Source organism: Callorhinus ursinus, unplaced genomic scaffold (genome assembly GCF_003265705.2).
Source record: "Callorhinus ursinus isolate GAN/ISIS: 27379988/994484 unplaced genomic scaffold, GSC_fseal_2.0 scaffold20, whole genome shotgun sequence".
Taxonomy (NCBI): Eukaryota; Metazoa; Chordata; class Mammalia; order Carnivora; family Otariidae; genus Callorhinus; species Callorhinus ursinus.
In genome coordinates, this window is record NW_027397082.1 from 29,056,910 (window position 1) to 29,078,833 (window position 21,924).

Genomic DNA, 21,924 nt, shown 5'->3' on the forward strand with positions numbered 1-21,924 from the left:
GCCCTCTGGGCCCAGGGCACAGTGCGGGGTGTGACAGCCATGATGGGGCAGTCCTAGCTGGGTCCTGACTGCCCATCCGTGCTCCCCACCAGGTATGGTCTAATGCTGCAGTGTTGGAAGCAGGAACCAGACAAGAGGCCAGTGTTTGCTGACATCAGCAAAGACCTGGAGAAGATGATGGTTAAGAACAGAGTGAGTACCTGGAGCCAATTCCTGGTGTCGGCCACCTGCAGCCTGAACATGGCAGTGGGGGGTTCCCACCTCACCCCGGTTCTATGGAGTTCCCAGGCAGGGGCAGAGCAAGGCTGTGCAAAGGGAGGTGGTCGTGCTGTCCCCCAAGGGCAGCTAATGACTGAACCCTTCTCCTTGAACCAGGCCCCTTCTCAAATCATAAACCAAGATTCTTCCCTTTATACTTAGAAAGAACTCTCCACAGACAGGTGTGGGAGGCAAATATTCCAAGGTTAAAATAATTTTTAGTAATGGAACATGAGAGAGTAGAGTTGAAGTGGGTATCCTAAACTCAAATGCTGCGAGGGGCCTGGTTGGAGGTTGGCAGTGGCTAGGGAGTGGTGGGGGCTGTGGCGACCAGGAGCACACAGCCCCTCTGAAGGATCCCTCGCTGTAGCCACACACAATCTAGAGGAATATGAGTGCCAGAGTGTCAGGTCTTCTGAATTTTAAAGGCTATTTATGTTAAGTTTTCCAATCTTTAATGTTAATAACTCATTTAAATTTCCAAACGCTCAGTCTGGTCCAAATAAAGCATATCTGGGAGGCTAGATTCAGTCTGTGTGCCTCCAGCTTACAACTCTGTAAGGTAAATGAGAAAGCCAACAAGTTTCAACTAATATTTATTGAGCAACTGCCGTGTATCATATTCTGTCTCAGATGCTGGAAATACAAGTCAACAAGACAGGCACAGATCTTGCTTTCAGGGTTTCATCTTAGCATTGACACATTTACGAAAAGTTGGCATTTCTTCATACACAAAAACTGTGTATGAAGGCTGCTTGTAATAAAACCTAACATCAGTGTACCACTTGGGCCAAGCCTCCAAATCCTGTGAACACAGGGTTACATTAAATAAAAAAAACAAGTGATGCCAAGAGAGCCAGCCTTCCTAGAACAGAGCTGAGAAACAGCCAGGAAAATGCTAGAACTGTTCTTGACACATTTAACCAGGGCGGCGGCAGTGGAAGGCTCTGGGAAATCATCAGGCTTAGGAGCTAAAGCCCATAGCAGCATCCTACGCAAAACTCACATCGAGGACTTCAGATTTCTGCATCCTGACGTGCTGTTCTAGACAGTAGGGGTCCTCCGAGGAAAGCTGAAAAGTGTCCAGCAAACCGGAGAGGCTTCTTGACACTCCCACATGAGTAATGGGGCTGCAGTGGGCTCTTCCAGAGCCTCAGGTCTGGTAAAAAGGCCAGTACCCCGGCGCTGGGTGTGGTACCCCCATCATGCTGCAAGAGGTAGCATTAGGGCAATGGAGGAGCCCATTTCTGCCCCAAGAAGGTGAATTTCTAGGGGAAGCAATGAGGGCTGTGGAGCAGAGCCAGCGAAGCAGAGCCGGGGAGAGCGGGCTCTCTGGCGAGGGCTCAGGTCTCACGGAGAGGCTAGTAAGCCAACAGGGGGTGGGACCCAACCAGGGCTTCTGCCTTCAGATGGGGAGGGGGAGGGGGCAAGTCCAGTTGTGGCCCACGCCAGGGTGACCAGCCGTCTCTCTCTTCCAGGACTACTTGGACCTGGCCGCGTCCACCCCATCGGACTCCCTGCTTTACGACGACGGCCTCTCGGAGGAGGAGATGCCCCTGGTGGACTGTAATAATGCTCCCCTCCCTCGAGCCCTCCCCTCCACGTGGATTGAAAACAAACTCTATGGTAGAATTTCACATGCATTTACTAGATTCTAGCAACATCGTTCCTCTCTGCACTATCCTTACTCTCTGTAATGCTTTTTAAGAGTGTTTCTGATCTGAATGAAACCAAAGTTCTCCCTGAACCTTTTTATTTGTAAATGTCTGACTTTGCATCCGTTTACATTCAGGCATTTTTTTGAAACTATGTTTTTTTAAAAGGATGTGAAAATAAGTATAATTACTACACTGCCCGGCAACTTATGATTATGGAGAAGAAAGAGAGCTGGGCAGAACTCTCAGGGGATATTGAGAAAATGATAAATAAGTCGTCTCTGGGGTGGGTATGTATCAAGTCATAGTACTTCTAATTTAACTACTGGGATAAATTTACCCAATCTGGGGAGGCAGTTAATTGGGACAGGAGGAGCCAGCACCACCCTGCCTGCACTGAGGGCACAGCCTGTGGTCACTCCCAGACCCCATCTGGGCAGGCAGGTGGCTCTCAGAGGCCACTCGGTACTAGGGAGCATTGGCCGGCCCGGCCTGAGCCCCGCCCACATGCCCACCACCAGGGAGGACACCTGCAGACTGATGTTTTCACATCCTTTGCATTACACACTGTCATGACAGTTGTCGCTCATGAAGTCAGTGCTAAAAGCTGGAGCAAATGCTTTTGAAAGAACATAGTCTGTGGTGCTGTGGTCTTGCAATGGACAGTAAATACGGTTCTTGCCAAAACTCCTTCTTTTGTCTTTGATTAAATACTTGAAAATTTTTCTGTTTCCTAACTTGATCATTGATTGTTTTTAAATCTTGGAGTTTCAAGCATTTTTCAGCCGAGATTGTTCCTTTTGCATGCCTCCTGAGTCACTGATTCCTTGCTGGCTTTGGGTCTAGCGCTACACGCCATTTGTCCTGTCGACGCTGTGGGGCTCGCCCGCGTGCACCCCTGATTTGGAAGATTCTCTCCTCCGTGGTGGGCTTGGATGGAAGACGAGTAGGCTTCTTACGTTAGAGAACTTTTTATAGAAGCGTCCCACTGCAGTAAGCCCTTTAATTCAGCAGTGCTTTATGCTGTCTTAGAAAAAAGACTTAAACAGGTCAACAAATATTTATATCAGATTTCGGAGTTCGAAGCTCATAAAAAAAGCAAAATTGGTAGTTTCTGTTAAGTTCCAGTTACCAAGAGAGCACGTGATCTTTCCCCCAAAAATATAACAGTGTTTTGGAAACCTGGAGCACGAAAGCATTCATGTAATTGGCACAGAAACCAGAAAGTTTGGTTTGAACCTCAAAGGGAGTTTTGCCAAGGCCTTACTGTCTGCACATGAAGTTTTGGTTCTTCAGTGCAGAACAAATGATCTGTTTTCATTTTTAGGCATGTCAGACCCGAACTGGCCTGAAGAGAGTCCTGTACCACTCACGAGAGCTGATGGCACTAACACTGTGTGTCCAAGATATGCAAATGATAGTGTATATGCTAACTGGATGGTTTCACCCTCAGCGGCACAATTAACGGACGCATTTGATAGTTAACATTTCTTTGTGAAAGGTAACGGACTCCCAAGGGGAAGAAACATGCTGAGAACGGAAAGTGTGCCGGCCCCCCCTTTGTACACTTGACACTTGGCTGGTGATTTTCCCTCCTGGCAGACGTAGCCACTGGACCAGAGTTGCAAGTCCAGCCTTTAGTTAGTCCTTCCTCTTCGGCCCTCAGCAGCACCCTGTGTGGGTCCTTGTTCACCGGTGACCACCACACATTCTGTGCTCACACACGTGGGTCCCTCACTCACTACCTGAGCTGTTTGATTTTTCTGGTTGCTGCCAAACAGGGCAACAAGATTTAAACATGAAGCACACACACCAGAAGGGCAACAGGAAAACAACAACAAAACAAAACAAAACAAAACAAAACTGGCCCAAACGACATGTTCTTGCTCAGAGCAAGAGCCCAGCAAGGCCTTAGAGTGGGGTCAAAGCCCTGCCAGGGCTGGGAGGGATGAGGGGACCTCGGGATAGGCCTCCCCTCAGCATTTGAGATCCTGAGAACGGTTTTTTTAGAATCATGGCACCTTTTCTTACGAAGACATTTGATTCTTATCATGATTTAAATGATTCTTAAATGTAGCACAATGGAGAGATTGGCTGCCAGATTTGTGACGTAGAGGGGCGGTGTGAGGGGAGAGGGCTCACCAGACACTTTGGTCCCCATCACTGAGTGATCACGGGCCCCTGACAAGAACAGTATGAAGAAAAGGGGCGTTTGAGTGGAGTGGCCTCCGGTCCAAGGATTGCTGACAGCAGACTTGGCTGCTGTGAAGCCCACTGCTGCCAGCCTTCAGCGCACCGCACGTCTGGCGCCCCAAAAGCAGAGTGGCTCATCTCACCCAAGAGGAGTGGGTGGGGTTAGTGCTCGGTTTAAAAGGGACAATTCAGCTAGTTATATTAGAAGTAATGCTGACAAGGACCGAGGACTGCTACACCTCTGATTACAATTCTGATGTGGAAAAGACAATGTTTTGGCTCTCATAGAGCTTGTGTGAAAAGGTACGTGTATCCACTCTTTTCTGTGTTTGTAACGTGATGCTGCTCTAGGAGGACATTTTTGTTTACTAGATTCTGACCATGACTCATAAGCTTCTTGTCATTCTTCACTGCTTGTTTGTGGTCACGGACACTCAGCACTCCTCCCATCTTATGGGGGTGGCTTTCGGGAAGTCCCCGGCAGCTCTTCTTTTCTGTAACTTCGCCGGAGAGAGTCAGTTACCAACACCCTGCCTGGTCTTCAGACTGAAAGCACGGTGAAGGAGTGACAGTGTCTCATCCAAATACTGTATCTTATAGGCATTTCACAAAAGCAGTAAAATTAGGGCATTTTTGTAGCTTGGATGAGTATGTATCAGAGCCTCACGGGGTGTGTGTGTATGCGTGCGCACACAAACCCAGAGAAAGAGCTGGAAAAACACTTACTAGAGAGGTAACATGGCTTTAGTTGAGGCCATTTTTCAGACACACTGTGGTGAGTTCTTTTAGAAATATCTAGTTGTGGTCAACTTCTGGTTTTCAGATGTGCTTAATGATAGTCTTTTTAAATGCAGAAAAAAAAGAATAAACTCTCTCAACTTGTTAAAAAAATACCTACTCAATAAGTGCCAGTTGCCACCGTAGGTTTGTTCTTGGCAGGGTGAGAATTCCAGGTCTAACTGGCTGACCCAGTGATGGGGAATTAACCCTTGACCAGTTATCTAATTGTCTATTCCTGAGTTTTAAAAGCACTCCTACTTACTAGTCCTATTGGACAATTTTCGTATGCATATACACCGAAGTTACTAGGTATTAAGTATTACTGAGTATTAAGTAGCAATCTGTCCATTATTAAAATTTGTAAAATCTATTTATGAAAGGTCATTAAACCATACCATGTGAATTTGCTTTTGTAATCAAGGTGACTAAGGAAATAATTTCAGTTATGTAAATAAAATCATGTATCATAAAATGTGTAAACTTCTTTTCTCTTTTTAACTTCCTCATTGGAAACATCAGGTTTCTGATTTTGAAGTTTCCATGTAAGGATTGAACTATCACAAGGAAATCTGTGGTGGTCACCACTGAGGAAGTAACAATGCTCAAAGAACTAGGAGGCGCTTGGCGATACCTTTGACTTGTCTTGCACAATATGTGTGTGAATAGGCACATTGAGGGTAACTGTTAAAACTCCTCTAATTCTACCCTTCAGGGAATTCCTTCCTTTATGTTTCCTTCCCGAAATAGAGCAGCAGCTATGTCAAGTTCGGGTCTTTTCGGTTCTCCAGCAAATGTGGTTTATTTCTTGAAGCCAGAGTTGGACAGGTGTATGAGAGAGGATGTAAAATGCATAGTCATAACCATAGGCCCATTACGGTCAGAGGAAACATTTTGAACCACTATGAAGGTCAAGAGACTAAGTGCTTCTGTGTTGTCCTGTTGGGTTAGGCAGGCATTCTCTGAACTCATCCTCAAATGCCTGGCAGGGAGCAGGCGGGCCAGTTGACAAACACAAGTCGTTACCAACATAAATCTGATTTATGGTTGTGTCAGGCAGTAGATGCTTAGGGCCCATGTTGTTTTCCCACGGGCATATGTACACACATGCACACACACACACATGAGCTGCTCCTGGCCCCCAGAGCTCCAGCTCCTGGCCCTCAGCACCCATTTCTACTCTTGGTGTCTTCCTTCAATCTGGATCACAGGAACTGGAGGTAAATGTAATTTCTAGGGTGAACTATTTGTTACATCCTTTTCCTCTGAATGTTTAGAAACCCATGCTGAGAAAAGCTAATACTAAAATACTAAAAGCCCCTTTTTCAAGAGCATTGAACTTCCATCAGGAGTGTTTCTGTGTTTGGTTCATTTGTCTTAAAAAGCACATTTCTCCACCAACTTCCACAAAGGATGCTTTCCCACCATAAGGCCAGCTTATTTTAAGGATGGAAATTTAGTTCAAGATAATGTCTGAGAATGGGGCTTGGACAAATACTTCATATATAAAAGAAAATTCAAAGGAAAAGCATAAGCTTCCCCAGTATAAATAAAGCATTTTTCCCCCAGTGAATGGTTTCCTCTCCTCCTTTGAGCATATTCACATGTAGGATATTTAGCAGGTGGCATTTAGGGTGGTTCTAGAAGGTGCCTGAGAAATCCTTACCTCTGTGGCCCCGGAAAGACATAGCATTGGTCTGAAGGCCATGTGCAGCAGTGGGGGGGGGGGGGGGGGCTTCCTCATCCCTTCGGCATGAAGATATGTGTGGAGCTTATCCGCTGCTCTTGCCCTCATACGAACAGAAAACACCCCTCTCCACTGAGGCCACCTGCTCTGTTCTCATCTCTCCTTCACAGACAGCAGGCTTGAATGGCCTTGTTAGAACTGTAGGGATTCACAGGAAGGATTCTTAGCTGACATCATGAAGAATCAGAACCTCTGTGTAGAGCATTTTTCAATGTGGAACCCCTCTCCATGTCTGCAGCCAAGGCCCCATGGGTGGCAGTGTGGCAGCAGGGAGACTACGCTTCACACCCAGGGTTAAGGGGCACACACTATCAGGGCCCGGAAGAAGTCACGGTTAATCTTTGCCACTCAGGTTTTGATGGCTGTGTCAAGCGATGAGATATTTTTGCAGATGTTTCTAGGATGTGCTAAATCACAGGACCTGGCCAACCAACATCTCTCAACGGGAGCCTGGGCCCAGAGTGGTGACATGGAGGCCATCGACAAGAATGTGGTGACCACGGGAACATCAGTGTCACAGGGAACTGGGCCAGGCAGCATGGAAGGAGTCACAGCCCGAGACCACCCCAAGCACTGCGATGTCAGGAGTTCTGTAGTCCACACCAGGAAGCACCATAATCCTGAATCCTTTCAGAGGACACTGAGCAATTCAAGTTCAAAGTTAGCATAAGCAAGCTAGGTAAGTACATTCCAAAACTAAAAAAAAAAAAAAAAAATACAAGAACAAAAATTTTTTTTGAGAAGGAAATCATTTTGATATTTCATACGCAGACAATATTTGCCATGAAAAGGGTCAATTTCATGAATAAAAATGTGATGTTCATTTTAAGCGTCCCCTGTTTCTGTTTATCTTGATCAATTTTGTAAACAGTGCCAGAGTAAGCCATACGCTTTTTGGCTGTTCTTATTTCTCACCTCTGTGCCAGTCCTTTTCTGCACCTGTCATTCCCCCCATGGAGGAAAGTCATTCCTGTGTGTCAGAAAGGGTCTCGACCCGGAGGGGGAAGAATGCAAGGCTGCCTCTTGCTAACTGAGGCAAGGGACTTAGCCCGGAGGACTGCAGGGAGCCCACTCGTTACCTGCATCACAGTCCCTGTCCTCAGACGGGCTTCTCTCAACAACGGCCTATGATGTGCTGCGTGTTTTGTGCCTCCTGAGAGTTTTAAAGAGCTTGAAATTTTTCCTGGAAGTTCTGTGCCCACAGGGCCTGGCAGGCCAGGTGCATGCCAAGGGTTTGAGGGACCTCCTAAGTGTGTGGAAAGAAAAGATTATCAGAAATGATTTTTAAGAAAAGGAGTGACACAGAGGATGCAAGGATTCTGGTCTCTCATAAGATAGTCATTGAAAGAAGTAAAAGAAGTATTATGGTAGAAAATTGTATTTTTTAAGACAAGTCCAATTAGCTATAATCTTTAGTTTCATAGAAATAAGTAAAGACCGTCCAAATGAGAATGAACAGAGGTTATTTATTCTGAACTTGCTATAGTAAAGGAGTCAACCACCATCACTTGCTTTTGACAGAAAGTCAAAGACAGGCAGAGGAGGGAAAAGCTTTAGAGTAAAAAAAAAAAAAAAAAATAGGTGAGGGAGGGAGACTTCAGGCACTTGTGATTGGAGGTTGTTGGCATGGGGAAGCTGGAGATTGATTACCTAGAAGCCGGGCATCTTCTGGGATTTGCTTTGGGAAATATACTTGGCTTTCTCTGGTTGGTCCTGATTGGGAAATAGCAAAAGTGGGGACATTAACAGTCATTGACCAAGCCCTGACCATTTCTGGGCCGGTTCCTGCAGAGGTGTGGGTCAGAGCTTCTCAGTTCCCATGTGGTCTGATCATTGTCTGTTTGCATGTTCAGTCTCTCCGTCCTCCTTTCTAATTGTTTTCTTGCTTGTGAGAAGTTGGAGAATTTAGGGAAGTCTGGAAATCCAGATCTTTACTGCTTTGTGGTGAGATCGATTGTCCGGTCATCTCCATGGCCAACTGTATCATGAGGTCTTCTCAACCTTTCTGTTATATCATCATGGGGATCATCTGATGAGGAGGTAGCTGTGCAGAAGCATTTCAGACCCTGGACAGAATGCAGTGGACCAGTATCACGACCACTATAACAAAAATAAGAACAAGAACAATTAATAACCTCTGTAAGATGCTTTGAACCCAGAACCCTAACCCAGGCCAAGAATAAATTCCATATAGGTTATGAGGGTCAACCTAACAGAGCAAGTAGCTTTTGCTGTTAAGGCACTGTATAGCCTGCCCCACCTTCCCTGTGTCCCTGATCCAAGTACAATATTAGGAATGGCACACGCCATGACTAACCCACATGAAATTTAGAACAACATAACTGTCTCTTTACAGCTTCTCCAGTGTTGATTTAAGGTAGTAATCAATTTGTGCTCTATGAGTAGTTTCAGGGAGAAAATTAGCTGTTTGGCCTGATAATCTGCAGAGTGTTTGCTTTAGCTTCAACATTGTCTCTTTTTGCATGGTTCTCGAACTTCATAATAGCCACCTTTGTAGTAAATAGAGTGCGTATAAAAACTGCTTAACTTGCTGTCCATTTTTGTGGGGATTCTAGCATCCCAAAGTCATGTAGTACTCCAAAAGCATATTTCCTATCTATGTATATGTTTATCTCTAGTTTTTGGCTAGTTAACAAGCTCTAGTAAATGCAATACATTCTGCTATTTGGACAGATTTTACCTCAGGAGAGGACTATATTCTAAAGGAGATCTTCAATTAATGATAGTATATGCTGTTTGGTAACTTCTAGCTTCAAGAATGACCCATCGGCGAACAGGATTAGCTTGGGGTTCTCAATATGAGACTATAATACATGTGAGTAAGGTAAAGAGTTCCCAAATTATCTGAGTTAAAATCATCACTAGGCTTCCCTTCTTCTGATAGAGGAAGGAGAGTGCCTGGATTCAGGGTGTTGTAGCAGTAAGTAGTACCTGAGAGGGAGAGAGTAATAGAATTTCATAAGAGGTTAATCAGCTGGCTGAGAAGTGCTGTGTTTCCAGTCAATAGTAATGTCTCCACTTCAGGAAGAATCATGAGGTCAAGCAAGGAGCCTGGAACTAGCTCGGCAGAAGCATCAACAAATTTTGTAGCAGAGCACTTACCCTAACACTAGAGGGTAACTCTTTACAGCTTGTCAAGGGAAGCTATAGTAAATGATGGGTTTTGGATAATTCCTATGAAACTCCAAGGGCTTGTCCAGCTTGCTCTTGTACAAATAGGCAAATGGGCTTTCTCTTGTTTCACATGTCTAGGGAAGGAGGCCATTGAGGAGCCACCTGCAGGTTCCAGAAAGCCTGTTCATATTTGAGCTCCCAGAGGAAAGACTCTCTTACTAAGAACTTAGTTCATAAACCGGTATCAAAATCACAGAAAAATTTAGCACCCATTATGTGCAAAATCTAGTTAAACCTTTAAATCCTCTCAAATGTCATTTTGTGAGGGATCTACCATAGATTTGAGTTGTTTTTAATCTATCAGAAGACAATGTTTTCCCCCTTCTAGTTGGATCATGCCCTAAAAAATAATAGACTGCATTCTGGCAAAATGGTAATTTATCTTTTGAAATTTTATGACCCTCTTCTAAGGCTGAGGATAAGTAAATGGACTCCTTTTTCTCTGAGCAGAATAAGAGATCATCTACATAGCATGTCATAACAATCACAAGGGAAATGTAGATCATTTAAATCTTGATTAACAACCCGGGAAAAATAGCGGGGCACTTCAGCGAACCCTGGGGGCATGACTGTCCTTCAGGACAGTTGTCCTCCCCAGGTGAAGGCAAGAAAGGTACTGTCATCATTCAAACACATATTCAAAAGACAAATATTCTTGTGATTCCATTCACATGAGGTACATAGAGCAGTCAAATTCATAGAGACAGAAAGTAGAATGGTGGTTGCCAGGGGCTGAGAGAAGGAAAAGTGGGAAGTTAGTGTTTACAGGGGAAGAGTTTCAGTGTGGGATGATGAGAAAGTTCTGGAGCTGGATAGTGGAGTTCGCTATACAACAATGTGAGTGTACCTCATGCCACCAAACTGCATACTTAAAATGGTTAAAATTATAGGTTTTATGTTCCAGAGATTTGCTCTTAATATGTACAAAAAGTTATTAACTGTCCTGTTCTAGAATCACACTGTAAAAAGCTGAGCAGAGATTCACTACAGCCAGTGGCTTCAGCAAGTGACTCACAGGATGATATGAGGGTTAGAAAGTGAAGAATAACAATTTTGTTAATGGCCCTGAGGCCATTCTTTACTGCCAGGATTGGCATATTATAAGGGCAGGGTATGAGAAGACCTTTGGATATAAGGCTTTCAACTATAGGTTTGATCCCTTCCTTTGCTTCTGACTTCAAGGGATATTGGGAAAGTTTGGGTAATGGTTTGGTAGGTTTTCTCTAAACTTCAGTAGGTTCTGTTCCAATTATTTTTTTCCATTACAGTAGAATTTTTAGCCCATAAAGTGTCAGGTACAGTGTCAAGAAAATTATCTGAGCATATGTATCAAATTTAATGGAGAAGACAAAAGGTATATCCAGAGGAGAATCAACTTGCTTCTGAATAAAAGGATCCTATGGAATCTCACAAATAGTCCCAAGTACTCTGGTGTGCATTTAATATTGCAGAATAAGTTTCTCCCTATTACATTTGCAGAGACAATGTCACAGAGCAGGAAGTAATGTTTGTCAATCAAGGGCTCAATGCTTACAGTTACGGTCTAGGAAATAGAGAAAATCTGTGGGTTATTTGAAATGCTTACCATCTGCCGTATGTTTACTCCCGGGAAATGATTGAGCAAAAGTGGCAGGGTTTAATGAAGAAAGAGTAGCACCTGAATCTACCAGAAATTGATGAGGTTGCCATCTAGAGTGGGTAGAATTGACCCCCCAAAAGATATGTTCAAGTCTGTACTTCCACAGCCTGTGAATTTGACCTTATAAGCGTCTTTGTGGATGCAATCAAGTTAAGATGAAGTCATACTGCATTATGGTGGCCCCTAATCCAATGATTGGTACCCTTATAAGAAGAGGGAAATTTGGACACAAGGAAGACACAGGGGAGAATACCATATGCAGATGGACGCTGGTCTGGAGAGAACCCCAAGCTCAGGTCTGTGAACCAGCTTGAGCAACAGGGTTCTAGGGCCTATGCCAGTGTTCTGGCCTATGATTCTCTGTATGTTAAACAACACTTTTAGAAAGCACACAAATAGTAACATAAAAGACAGCAAAAGGAGATGAAAGGAATGGACTGACTCCATCAACGATGCTGAACAAATGGGAATCAATAACAAAACCAGATTCCCAAACTGAGACTAAACAGCCAAGGAACCCAATGCAAAGCAAGCAGAGATCAGGCCCAGGGCCAATTTACCATATCCTTATAGACTTGATAAATCAAGAACAGCAAGGCATAAGGGGCCTCTGTGAATACCATGCCTGATTGAAGGCTGTGGTCTGAGGCAATAAAGCAGTGAAGACCATATCTTGGTGATGCCACTAGGAAAACTGTGGAAACAAAGATGGCCCAAATGAGAATGGGCAAAGGCTATTCAGAGCTTGCTATAGCAAGGGAGTCAGTCCCCATCACTTTCATTTGGCAGGAGCTCAAAAGCAGGCTAGGGGAGTGGGAAAGCTTTATAGTTAAAAAAAAAAAAAAATGAAGCCTCAGAGTGGAGATTATTGGAGGAAAAAACTACATTCTTCTGATATTAATATACCACAACAGTACTTAAGTATTTTTCTCAATGAACTACTTATTTTATGCATATCACCCATTATCTGCCACAGAACTTGAATTATGCATTATTGCCTCTCCAAATTTAAATTACATACATTTAGTATTTGATTTAGCAATTCAAAAAATAATAAAAAGCTAACAATGTAAATCCACTGATGGATTTAGTGTAAATTAGTGTAAATTTAGTGTAAATCCTCAATTATTTTAAAAACAACAATGCTAATGAAGGATTCAAGTAGCAGTTTACAAGAAGTGACCCTAACCCTAACCCCGCTGTCAGTTTCATGTCAGTTCCTGTCCTGGGAGAGCTCTGCAGTTTTCTCTCTGTTTTCTCCACTGTAAAATGAGGACCATAACCTACTCCATAGGGATGTCAAGAGGTTTAGAGGGGTTAAAACAGAGGGAGCACTGGGAGAAGCACCTGCTGCTTGTGCCAGACGTGGCTACACAGCATGATCAGTAAGGGAAGTGTAGGATAAAGTAAGAAAAACAAACGTTATAAATAAAAAGAAAATCCAACACTTAAAAGGCTAGTGAAGGTAGACAATAGAATGTTTAATGTGGAGGGGAATGGTTCTGTGCATTGCAGCACAATGGGAGGTGAGACTGTTTTGCATCTGGTTAGTGGAAGTAGAGACTTATCTTGCTATTACTTTGGCCCCCACTAGAGGAAAGTTAGAGCTGTAGAATTCACCAGTCTTCATTCATTCACACATCTGTGGATATGCAGTGAGCATGTATAATGGGTCAGGCCCTGTGCCTGGCTTAGGGGTACCTGAGAGAAAAGGAGAGGCCATGTCCCTGCCCTAGGGGAACAGATAGTCTCATCCAATTTAAAGTGTCTAGGGACAGCAGAAAGAGAGAACAGCCTAAGCATTTGCCATTATTGGATGAGACTAGAGGACAAGGTCCAGATACTCCTTTTTATGTAGACTTCCTAAGGGCCATCAGCAGGAATGTCAGGTACAGACTGATTATAACGTCTTAACTAACAATACGTAGTGGACTTAGACTTGGATTGAGGGCTTCAAAGCTGCCAGCCTAGGAACATAATCCCCTGACGGTTCAGTGGCCTGCCATTTACATTTACTCGCAGTAACGCCTTAAGTATTTAAAGAACTTCTGTCTTATCCTCTTAAATCCACCAATGCTGTGCTCTGTACCCACTCCCTAATTCTCCCATGAGAATTTACATTTGCATTTACACTCCCAAGTTGGGTCCTCAGGCCTACAGGACAAAAACACCCATGGCAGGCTTAAACACTAGATAACTAATTTACACTAAATAGACTCACACCAGGCTGATCGCCATACTAGAGCATAACGAGGCATCCAGACAGAAAGCTTTATTATGTCAGACAGTAAACTTAATCATTCATGCCATCTGCTTGAGGGGCATGAGATTCTGGATAAAGGAGGTTCTGGATAAGGGAGAGATTCTGGATTATGAACACATAATCCTTGTGTGTTCTTATTTTAATCAATTCAATTCACATTTATTGAATACTTCCTATGTGCAAAGTAGTGGTAGATGAAGAAGACATGGTCCTTATATTCACAAGGTCACAGACCCATGGAATCTATGACTAGATGAATTATTTTCTCTTGGGCCAGGTTGAGGGAAGGAGTGTTAAAACTGTAAACATTTACAGTTGCTCAGAAATGACATGAGAGAAGAATGACACCTTGATATTAGGAAGAGGCTGGACATCCAGCAAGCCTGGTTTAGAAGTAGGCTATCCATTCTCTTACCGGTGGGATTTCCCACAAGACATATCTGAGGAAAATATGTGTGTTAAAGACGTCCCAATAACCATCATTCAATGAAGACAGCTGTGATTAGGAGCAAATCCTTCTAGGAATGCCACTTCTACAGGATGCATCCCATAGTCACCCCAGTCTTTTGCTCTAACTAATGTACTTAATGATGACCGTGAGCTCCAACTGCCTGCCACCTGCCAGGCAGAGTGCCAAACACTTCAGACACAAATATTAATAGCATTTAACCCTCACAACAACCTTAGGAAGCATATGCTGTTGTTACTGTCCCTACAACACAGCTGAGGAAACAGGCTAAGAGAGGCTAAGTGTGGTAACCTGCCAAGGTAGCCACTAAGGAAAGAAGAGCCTGGTGGGAGGCAGACCCCAGAGCCGCTCTTACCACCTCCGTGTCCTGCCCGGACACAGGCAGGAGCTGGTGCTGCCTGACATCCCCTTCCCTGCTCAGGCCATCACTCCCCAGGGCAGGACAAAGTGCCTTGGGAGATGTTCTGAAATAAGCCGTTGAGTGGAAGGGATGTTGGGGAGGGCTTTCTTTTTTTCCACTCACTAAAATCATACAATGTCAGATCTCAAGCCGTCTTCCACAATGTCTACCTCGTTTCACATATAAGGAAACCCAGATACAAAGTAATGGAATGGCCAGTGGCAGCCCGGGAGGGGAGGGCCAATGGCAGCCGGGACTTCCTCACTGGGGACCTCACGCGCAGCCCAGCACACTCGAGGATGCTGGAACACCTCTGGCGACCTGTCAGTCCTTAGCTCAGTGCCCATGAAGGCACTCTTCGCCCCTTCGGGCTCCCAGGACGGGGGTTCCGGGCAGAACTGCGCTGCCATCTTCGGCTAAGTCCCTCCCTCTCGCAAAGTCAGCGGTCCGCTGGAGCTGGTACTCCTGTCCCTGCAGACTCTTGTTCCGGTAAGAACGGTTTTCTGCCTGGGGCACTCTCCCAGTCTCCACAAGTCGTTTTTGGAGCTACACACACATCTTGTAAACAGATAATCGATTAATCACTACTGTATGCCAGTTACTGAGCTTCTCAAACCTGGCACTGGGCGCGGGCGGCGAAGTGGGCGGAGCTAGGGCGGGGCTGTCGGGGTTGGGTGTGGGCGGGGCGGGGCAGGCGCGCGCCGCGGCAGCAGCCTCATTTCCTCACGCGCGCCGGAAGTGGCGGTTGTCGGCGCGGTGGCTTGTGGTGGGCTGTGAGGCGGTGGTAACACCTGTGCGCGAGGCGCCGCCGGGTATGCCCGCGGCCGGGGAGGAGGCGGCGGGGCGGCGGGGCGGCGGGGCGGAGGTGGCCTTGCGCGGACTGGTGAGTGCGGTGAGTACCCGGCCCCACCCGGCCTCGCCTGCCCGCGGCTCTCGCGGCTCGGGCCGGGGCAGTGCGGGCGCCGGGGCGCGGGCGGAGGGCTGTGGGTCCCTGTCCGGGTCGGATCACTTCACGGACGAGCCCGCCGGGGGGCCCTGTCCGGCTGGGGTCGCCTCCTGGACAAGCCCCCGGGAGGCCGCTGCGGTGTCAGGAAAAGTCACAGTTTTTCGGAGCGGTTTGAGTTCTCTTTTGAGAACGATGCTGTCAGAGGACCGTTGGTTTGGGTGTGTTTTATTTTTATCACTTTTTTTTTTTTTTTAAATCTAACTCACCACCCTCTGCATCTCTCAGTGCATAAACTTTGTAGTCAGCTGTTACCACTTTATGATGTTAAAGTAGTAGTCTCTTGACAGCAGCCCCTCGCTGTATCTGCCAAACACCAGGCGCCTTTAAAGATGCACATTTGTGTAGGAATTAGTGGGGCCGAGGAGACTACACGACAGGGAGCCTCTTGCATTTTCAGTCTTCATCTGGAAAATTGCGCTATTCCTGAACAGCTTGCGGAGGAATAATCTGTAAACGCAATAGTGATGCTTTTATTTGTGATGACATTATTGGCAGAATGAAAATTTAATTACAAATCTGAATTTTTTGTCCTTCAGCCTGTTCTTGAGATTTATATGCAGTGTGTGGACATTTAACCTCATTGAAGGTTCTCAGGAGCTGGGTCTTCATTTCTGGTGGAATTAATGTTGTCTTTAAATGTTGTATTAAAACAGTGTTTCCAAACTTGGAGGTGGGAAACCAAGTATTGTATGACTCCAAATGTTAACCTTCATTTTGTATTATTATTCTGATACCATTTGTTTAAAATTGTTTTAGGACTAAAAGAATGTAAAAAGGATGTTGGTTTTCCAATATTTATGGCTAAATATGGTTAGCTATTCCAATATTTATTGAATATTGACAGTGTGGAAATTACATTTTTTAACTTTTTTATTGAGGTATAAAATACATATGAAGTCATCAGGTACATAAATTTAATTGTACAGCTGAGTGGATTTTTATATATTTATTAACTTGTGTAACCACAAGCTAGACCAGATTATACTTACAGAACATTTCCATCATCCCAGGAGTTTCCCTCTGTTTCTTCCAAGTTTTACTCCTGCCTCCAATCAGTGTTCTGATTTCTGTCATCATCTCTTAGTTTTGTCTATTTTGGGCTTGATGTTAATGGAGTCATGCAGAATGCTCAACACATTGCTTATGAGAGTTACCCATGGTGTTTCATGTTTCAGTAGTTCGTTTTTTTTTTTTTTAAAGATTTTATTTATTTGAGAGAGAGAGAGGATGAGAGATAGAGAGCACAAGAGGGAAGAGGGTCAGAGGGAGAAGCAGACTCCCTGCTGAGCAGGGAGCCCGACGCGGGACTTGATCCTGGGACTCCAGGATCATGACCTGAGCCGAAGGCAGTCGCTTAACCAACTGAGCCACCCAGGCGCCCCAAGTTCGTTCTTTTTTTATTGCTGTTTAATATTCCATTGGTATGACTATATGACTATTCTGTTGATGGATATTTATGTTTTCAATTTGTTATAACATATTTTGAAGAATGCTATGAACATTCTTATAAATGTTCTTGGTGAACACCTGTGTACGTTTCTGTCAGCTATGGAATAACTATCATAAATTAGGCAGAAAATTGTTTTAACCAACATGGAGTCTCTCTTTTTCAGTAGAATTTGTTATTTTAACTTCTGTAAAGATTGGTAAAAAGCATAACTATTTTGAGTTCAAGACTTAAGTGATTCATTACTGTATTATTATTTATTTCTTGGGTTGCACACCTATGACAGTCTTCTACCAGACTGTCATTACTTTTAACTGTTAGGTAAGTCTGTTAGAGCTGGTGATGATCTGTCCCTGAAGCTTATTGCATAACACTTAGGTAAGAATTTTGTTACTCAAGTTGGTGGTTGTTAGGGGAAATGAAACACCAAAAGGATATGACTAAAAAATGGATTGAAGAATCATGGGATTGCAAGTCAAAGAACTTATCTTGTTGTTGTCATACTATACAAGTGCTAGGTGTAAATGTAAAATTGAATTATAGGGTTAGTTACAAATGTGAGTTTACTGCGGGAATACAGTGATTTCCATGTATACCGAGATACTGATAATAATGGGGACAGACAACAGAAATCAGTAGCATGTGAGAGATAGATACATAGAACTAGACCTGAAGCAATGGAGTTGATGTAAGGAATAGAAGAAAACTTTAAAATTAATATTAGTATGCTCAGATTTGGGAGGGCATCATGCCAATGAACATATACAGGCTGCCCTGAAAATCAGTTCTTGAATATTAAAAAGTAGATATAGGAAAAAATAGCTATGACATGGAAAATAGATCCAGAAGAGTCAGTGAACATCGAATAGCAGTTCCAGGAAGGAACAGAAATTAGGAGAGATAACCACAGAGATCATGAGGGTAGGAGTATTCAGGCCGAATCTTGGGCATCCAGAGCCAAACAGAAAGATGTATCAGGAGACAAAGTACTGGCAAATGTAAATCAGCCCTTCCCTCTCTGTTCTCCATTTCATCTGTGTAGTGGGGGTGATCAATAATTACACCTTTCCAGCAAGCTTATAGAAAGATGTGGCACTGGTTAAGGGTTTCTGGCTATGCTAACAGCTTCTATTTCCCATTCTCCTCCCCTCGCAACTCACAATAGAGGCCAGATTTCCCATTCTTAACTTATGGTAGAATGTCAGAAGAAAGGAAGGAAACAAGGAAATTTCTCTAAGTATCTGAGTTTATGAATGGGCTAGTCCATTCATACCGAGAGTCTATTTTTTTTAAAGATTTTATTTATATATTTGACAGAGAGACAGCGAGAGAGGGAACACAGGCAGGGGGAGTGGGAGAAGGAGAAGCAGGCTTCCCGCTGAGCAGGGAGCCCAAATGGGGGCGTAATCCCAGGATCTTGGGATCATGACCTGAGCCTAAGGCAGACGCTTAACGACTGAGCCACTCAGGCACCCCCAGACCGAGAGTCATTAAAGAGTATTGATAGACACACCTAGATTCCAATGAAATTTATGAACTTCATGGGTAAATTAATATAGTCTCATAAACTTCCAAAGAGAAACATATGGTTACCTATAAAGGAGTGAAAATTAGATGTGCACTTAGACTTCTAATCTGGAACATGGAATGTTAGATAACAGTGGAACAGTATTTAGATAAAAAGTGCTTATCTCTGAACTGAGAAACTTATACCTAATCACCCTGTCATTCAAAGTGGGGGCAAAATAGGGGCCCCTGGATGGCACAGTCAGTTAAGCATCTGACTCTTGGTTTCAGTTCAGGTCACGATCTTGGGGTTGTGAGATCAAGCCCCGTGTTGGGCTCCGAGCTCAGTGAGGAGTCTGCTGGAGTTTCTCTCTCCCTCTGCCCCTCCCCGTGCTTGTTCACTCTCTCATTCTCTCTAAAATAAATAAATCTTAAAAAAAGGGGGGGTAGGGGCAAAATAAAGTCATTTGCACCCACTAGGAATACCAGAGGACGTACTGTATCAAGCCAAAATTAATCCAAGAAAAATAGATGTGGAATTCAAGAAACAGTGACCAAAGAAAATAGTATAACTTATTTCTTAACTCCAAGGCATTAATAACCATAGCTAAGACATGTAATGCAATGCTAAGGAAGGATTCACAGACCAGAGTAATTATAGTTTAAAATCTATAATCTGGAACAAATACTTAACATGATTTTAAAGATTTTTTTTTTTTTTTTTTTTGGTTAGAGCATGGGCGAGAGAGAGTGAGCGAGAGTACAAGCAGGGGGAGCTGCAGGCAGAGAGAGAAGCAGGCTCCCTGCTGAGCAAGGAACCCGATACAGGACTCGATCCCAGGGCACTGGGATCATGACCTGAGCCGAAGGCAGCCACCCAACCGACTGAACCACCCAGGCGTCCCTTAACATGATTTTAAAAGTTGGTTGTCAAGGTAGGAAATAGGTAAAGCCATGTTGGAAGGCTTCCCTGAGCAAGGGAAAAGCTATAGATACTGACCAATTACATGCTGGAATGAATACTTTAAGGAATTTTTACTTAGCAGTTACATTTTCAGAGATTTATCCTGTAGGTGAAATAACATGTTTCCACATGTTATGCTGGGTTGTTTAATAGTGGCAGTAGGTTTGGAAGGATACACAAAAACTGGTGAAGAGAACTGGGCCTCTGGGATAGAAGGGAGAGGTTTCACTGCATACCCTTATATCATGTTTAACTTTTTTTCTCACATGTATTTATTTCATGGAATTTTAGAAATGTAAAAAAATTTTAAGAGTATACGAAAATGTAAAGATTCAGAGCACAAGTTGCCAAATGTGACTGGTCACCTATTTCAGTATAACCTGTGACCTAGGAGTGGCTTTTATATTTTTAAGTACTTCAAAACAAAACAAAAGAATAATACTTTGTGACATTAATTATAGGTAGTTCAAATTTCAGTATCCACTGGAGTACACATTTCCTGTGGCTGTTTTTGTGCTTCAAGGCAGGGTTGACTGGTTGTGATATTTAGTACATGGCCCTTTACCTGAAATGTTTGTTAATCCCTGGTTTAGAGCCAGAAATAGACCTCCATATGTATAGGAATTTTGCTTATGATAAAAGTGGGATTTCAAATTAGTGACAAGAACGTGGATTATTAAATAAATGGTAAGAATTGGCTATTTGAGAAAATAAGTTTTATATTAGGATTATTTCCAGTAGGGAAACTAAAATGGAGAAGTCATTCAGGAGGAGACCATTTGACTTCATTAACAACAGCAACAAAACAAAACTTTACATAAGTGAAATAACACCTAACGCTTATTGAGCATTTAATGCTTGTCATGTTTTACTTGACTAATTGTTACAATAACACTGAAAGGTTGGTTCTATAATTATTCCCGTTTAACAGATGAGAAAACTAAAGCTTATAGAGATTAAAAAACTTATCTATAATGAAGATTAGAAAGTGGTAGAGCAGATATATGATTTTAGGCCATCTGGCTCCCAAGCCAATTATATGGACAAGACAAACTAAGAGAAATGTTTATAATCTGTTAATACCATTTTATAGGTATTATCTATGTCAACACATCTGGGTCTACCTCATTCTTTTTGAGTATTGTATAAATGTCTGCAGTTTACTTAATCTTTCTATTGATAGACTTTAAATTGCTTTTATTTTGCAGTTACATGTAGCAGTAGTAAATATCTTATGCATGTGACCATATACTAGTATGAGTATTTCCACAGTATAGAGTCTTAAAATCTTAAAAATGGAATTGTGAATTGCTGGATTAAAAAGCATGTGCATTAAATCAGATTTGTCCTGGGGCGCCTGGGTGGCTCAGTTGGTTAAGCGACTGCCTTCGGCTCAGGTCATGATCCTGGAGTCCCGGGATCGAGTCCCACATCAGGCTCCCTGCTCAGCAGGGAGTCTGCTTCTCCCTCTGACCCTCTCCCCTCTCATGCTCTCTCTCTGTCTCATTCTCTCTCTCAAATAAATAAATAAATAAATAAATAATCTTTAAAAAAAAAAATCAGATTTGTCCTCCAAAAAATAAGGGGTGTGTGTGTGTGTGTGTGTGTGTGTGTGTGTGTGTCTATTTTTAGTTTATCTTTAATCAAAGGAATTGAAACATCTTGGAAGGAATCTTGGCCATCCAGACAAATTACCTCATTTTATAGATGAGGGCCAGATAGGTTAAGTATTATGCCCAAGATTACACCGCTTTTACAGTTGAGTTTTTTAGTTGTTTTTCCTGTGCCACAGGCTGCTTTTGACACATTTTTCTGTTTTACCTGTAATGATAGCATGAATATTACTGTCATTTGTTTTGCTGAAATCTGGGAACCTTGAATATAGTTTAATCCAGAAACACATCTCAAAATGATCTACCTTGTATTACTTGTTCTTAGCACCCAACACAGTGTATCTCTTAGTCAATTTGGACAGCTATAACAAAGTACCATAGACTGGCTTATGAACAATAGAAACTTATTTCTCTTAGTCTGAGATCAGGGTGCCAGCATAGTTGAGTTCTGGTGAGGGCCCTCTTCTGGGTTATAGACTGTCAACTTACTGTATCTTCACATGGCAGAAAGAGGACTGTGTTGCTCTCTGGGATCTCTTTCATAAGAGCACTAATCCCATTAAGGAGGGCTGCACCCTCATGACCTAGTTAACCTCCCAAAAGCCTCATCCCCTAATATTATCACATTGGAGGGTTAGGATTTCAACATATGATTGGGGAGAGAAACGTTCAGTCCGTTGCAGTGCCTAACACACACTAGGTACTCTAATATTTTTTAATGAGTACTACCTTCCGGTGATCAGTACTTTTAGTTCTAAATACTTACAAACCATTTGTTCAATAACATGTTAA

At 43.3% G+C, this 21,924-nt stretch overlaps 2 protein-coding genes across 9 annotated transcripts in view; both read left to right on the top strand.

Moving 5' to 3' along the window:
• RET (ret proto-oncogene) overlaps positions 1-5,306 on the top strand; it is a 56,701-nt gene extending 51,395 nt beyond the window's left edge. For both annotated transcript variants that reach the window (XM_073904468.1, XM_025880631.2), the window contains exons 18-20: positions 93-192; positions 1,737-1,884; positions 3,241-5,306. In XM_073904468.1, the coding sequence (XP_073760569.1) occupies positions 93-192; positions 1,737-1,884; positions 3,241-3,398 (406 nt within the window). In that variant the 3' untranslated portion in view covers positions 3,399-5,306. The remainder of the gene's footprint in view (positions 1-92; positions 193-1,736; positions 1,885-3,240) is intronic.
• A 10,012-nt stretch (positions 5,307-15,318) lies between these two features.
• The window catches only part of CSGALNACT2 (chondroitin sulfate N-acetylgalactosaminyltransferase 2), a 44,896-nt gene continuing 38,290 nt past the window's right edge, over positions 15,319-21,924 (top strand). For 4 of the 7 annotated variants that reach the window (XR_003209976.2, XM_025880637.1, XM_025880639.1 and 1 more), the window contains exon 1: positions 15,319-15,408. The gene's annotated coding sequence lies outside the window, so the exon portion shown is untranslated. Of the gene's footprint in view, positions 15,409-15,459; positions 15,489-15,514; positions 15,761-21,924 lie in introns of those variants that run through there. The other 3 variants (XM_073904474.1, XM_073904473.1, XM_025880638.2) reach the window with 3 other exon arrangements.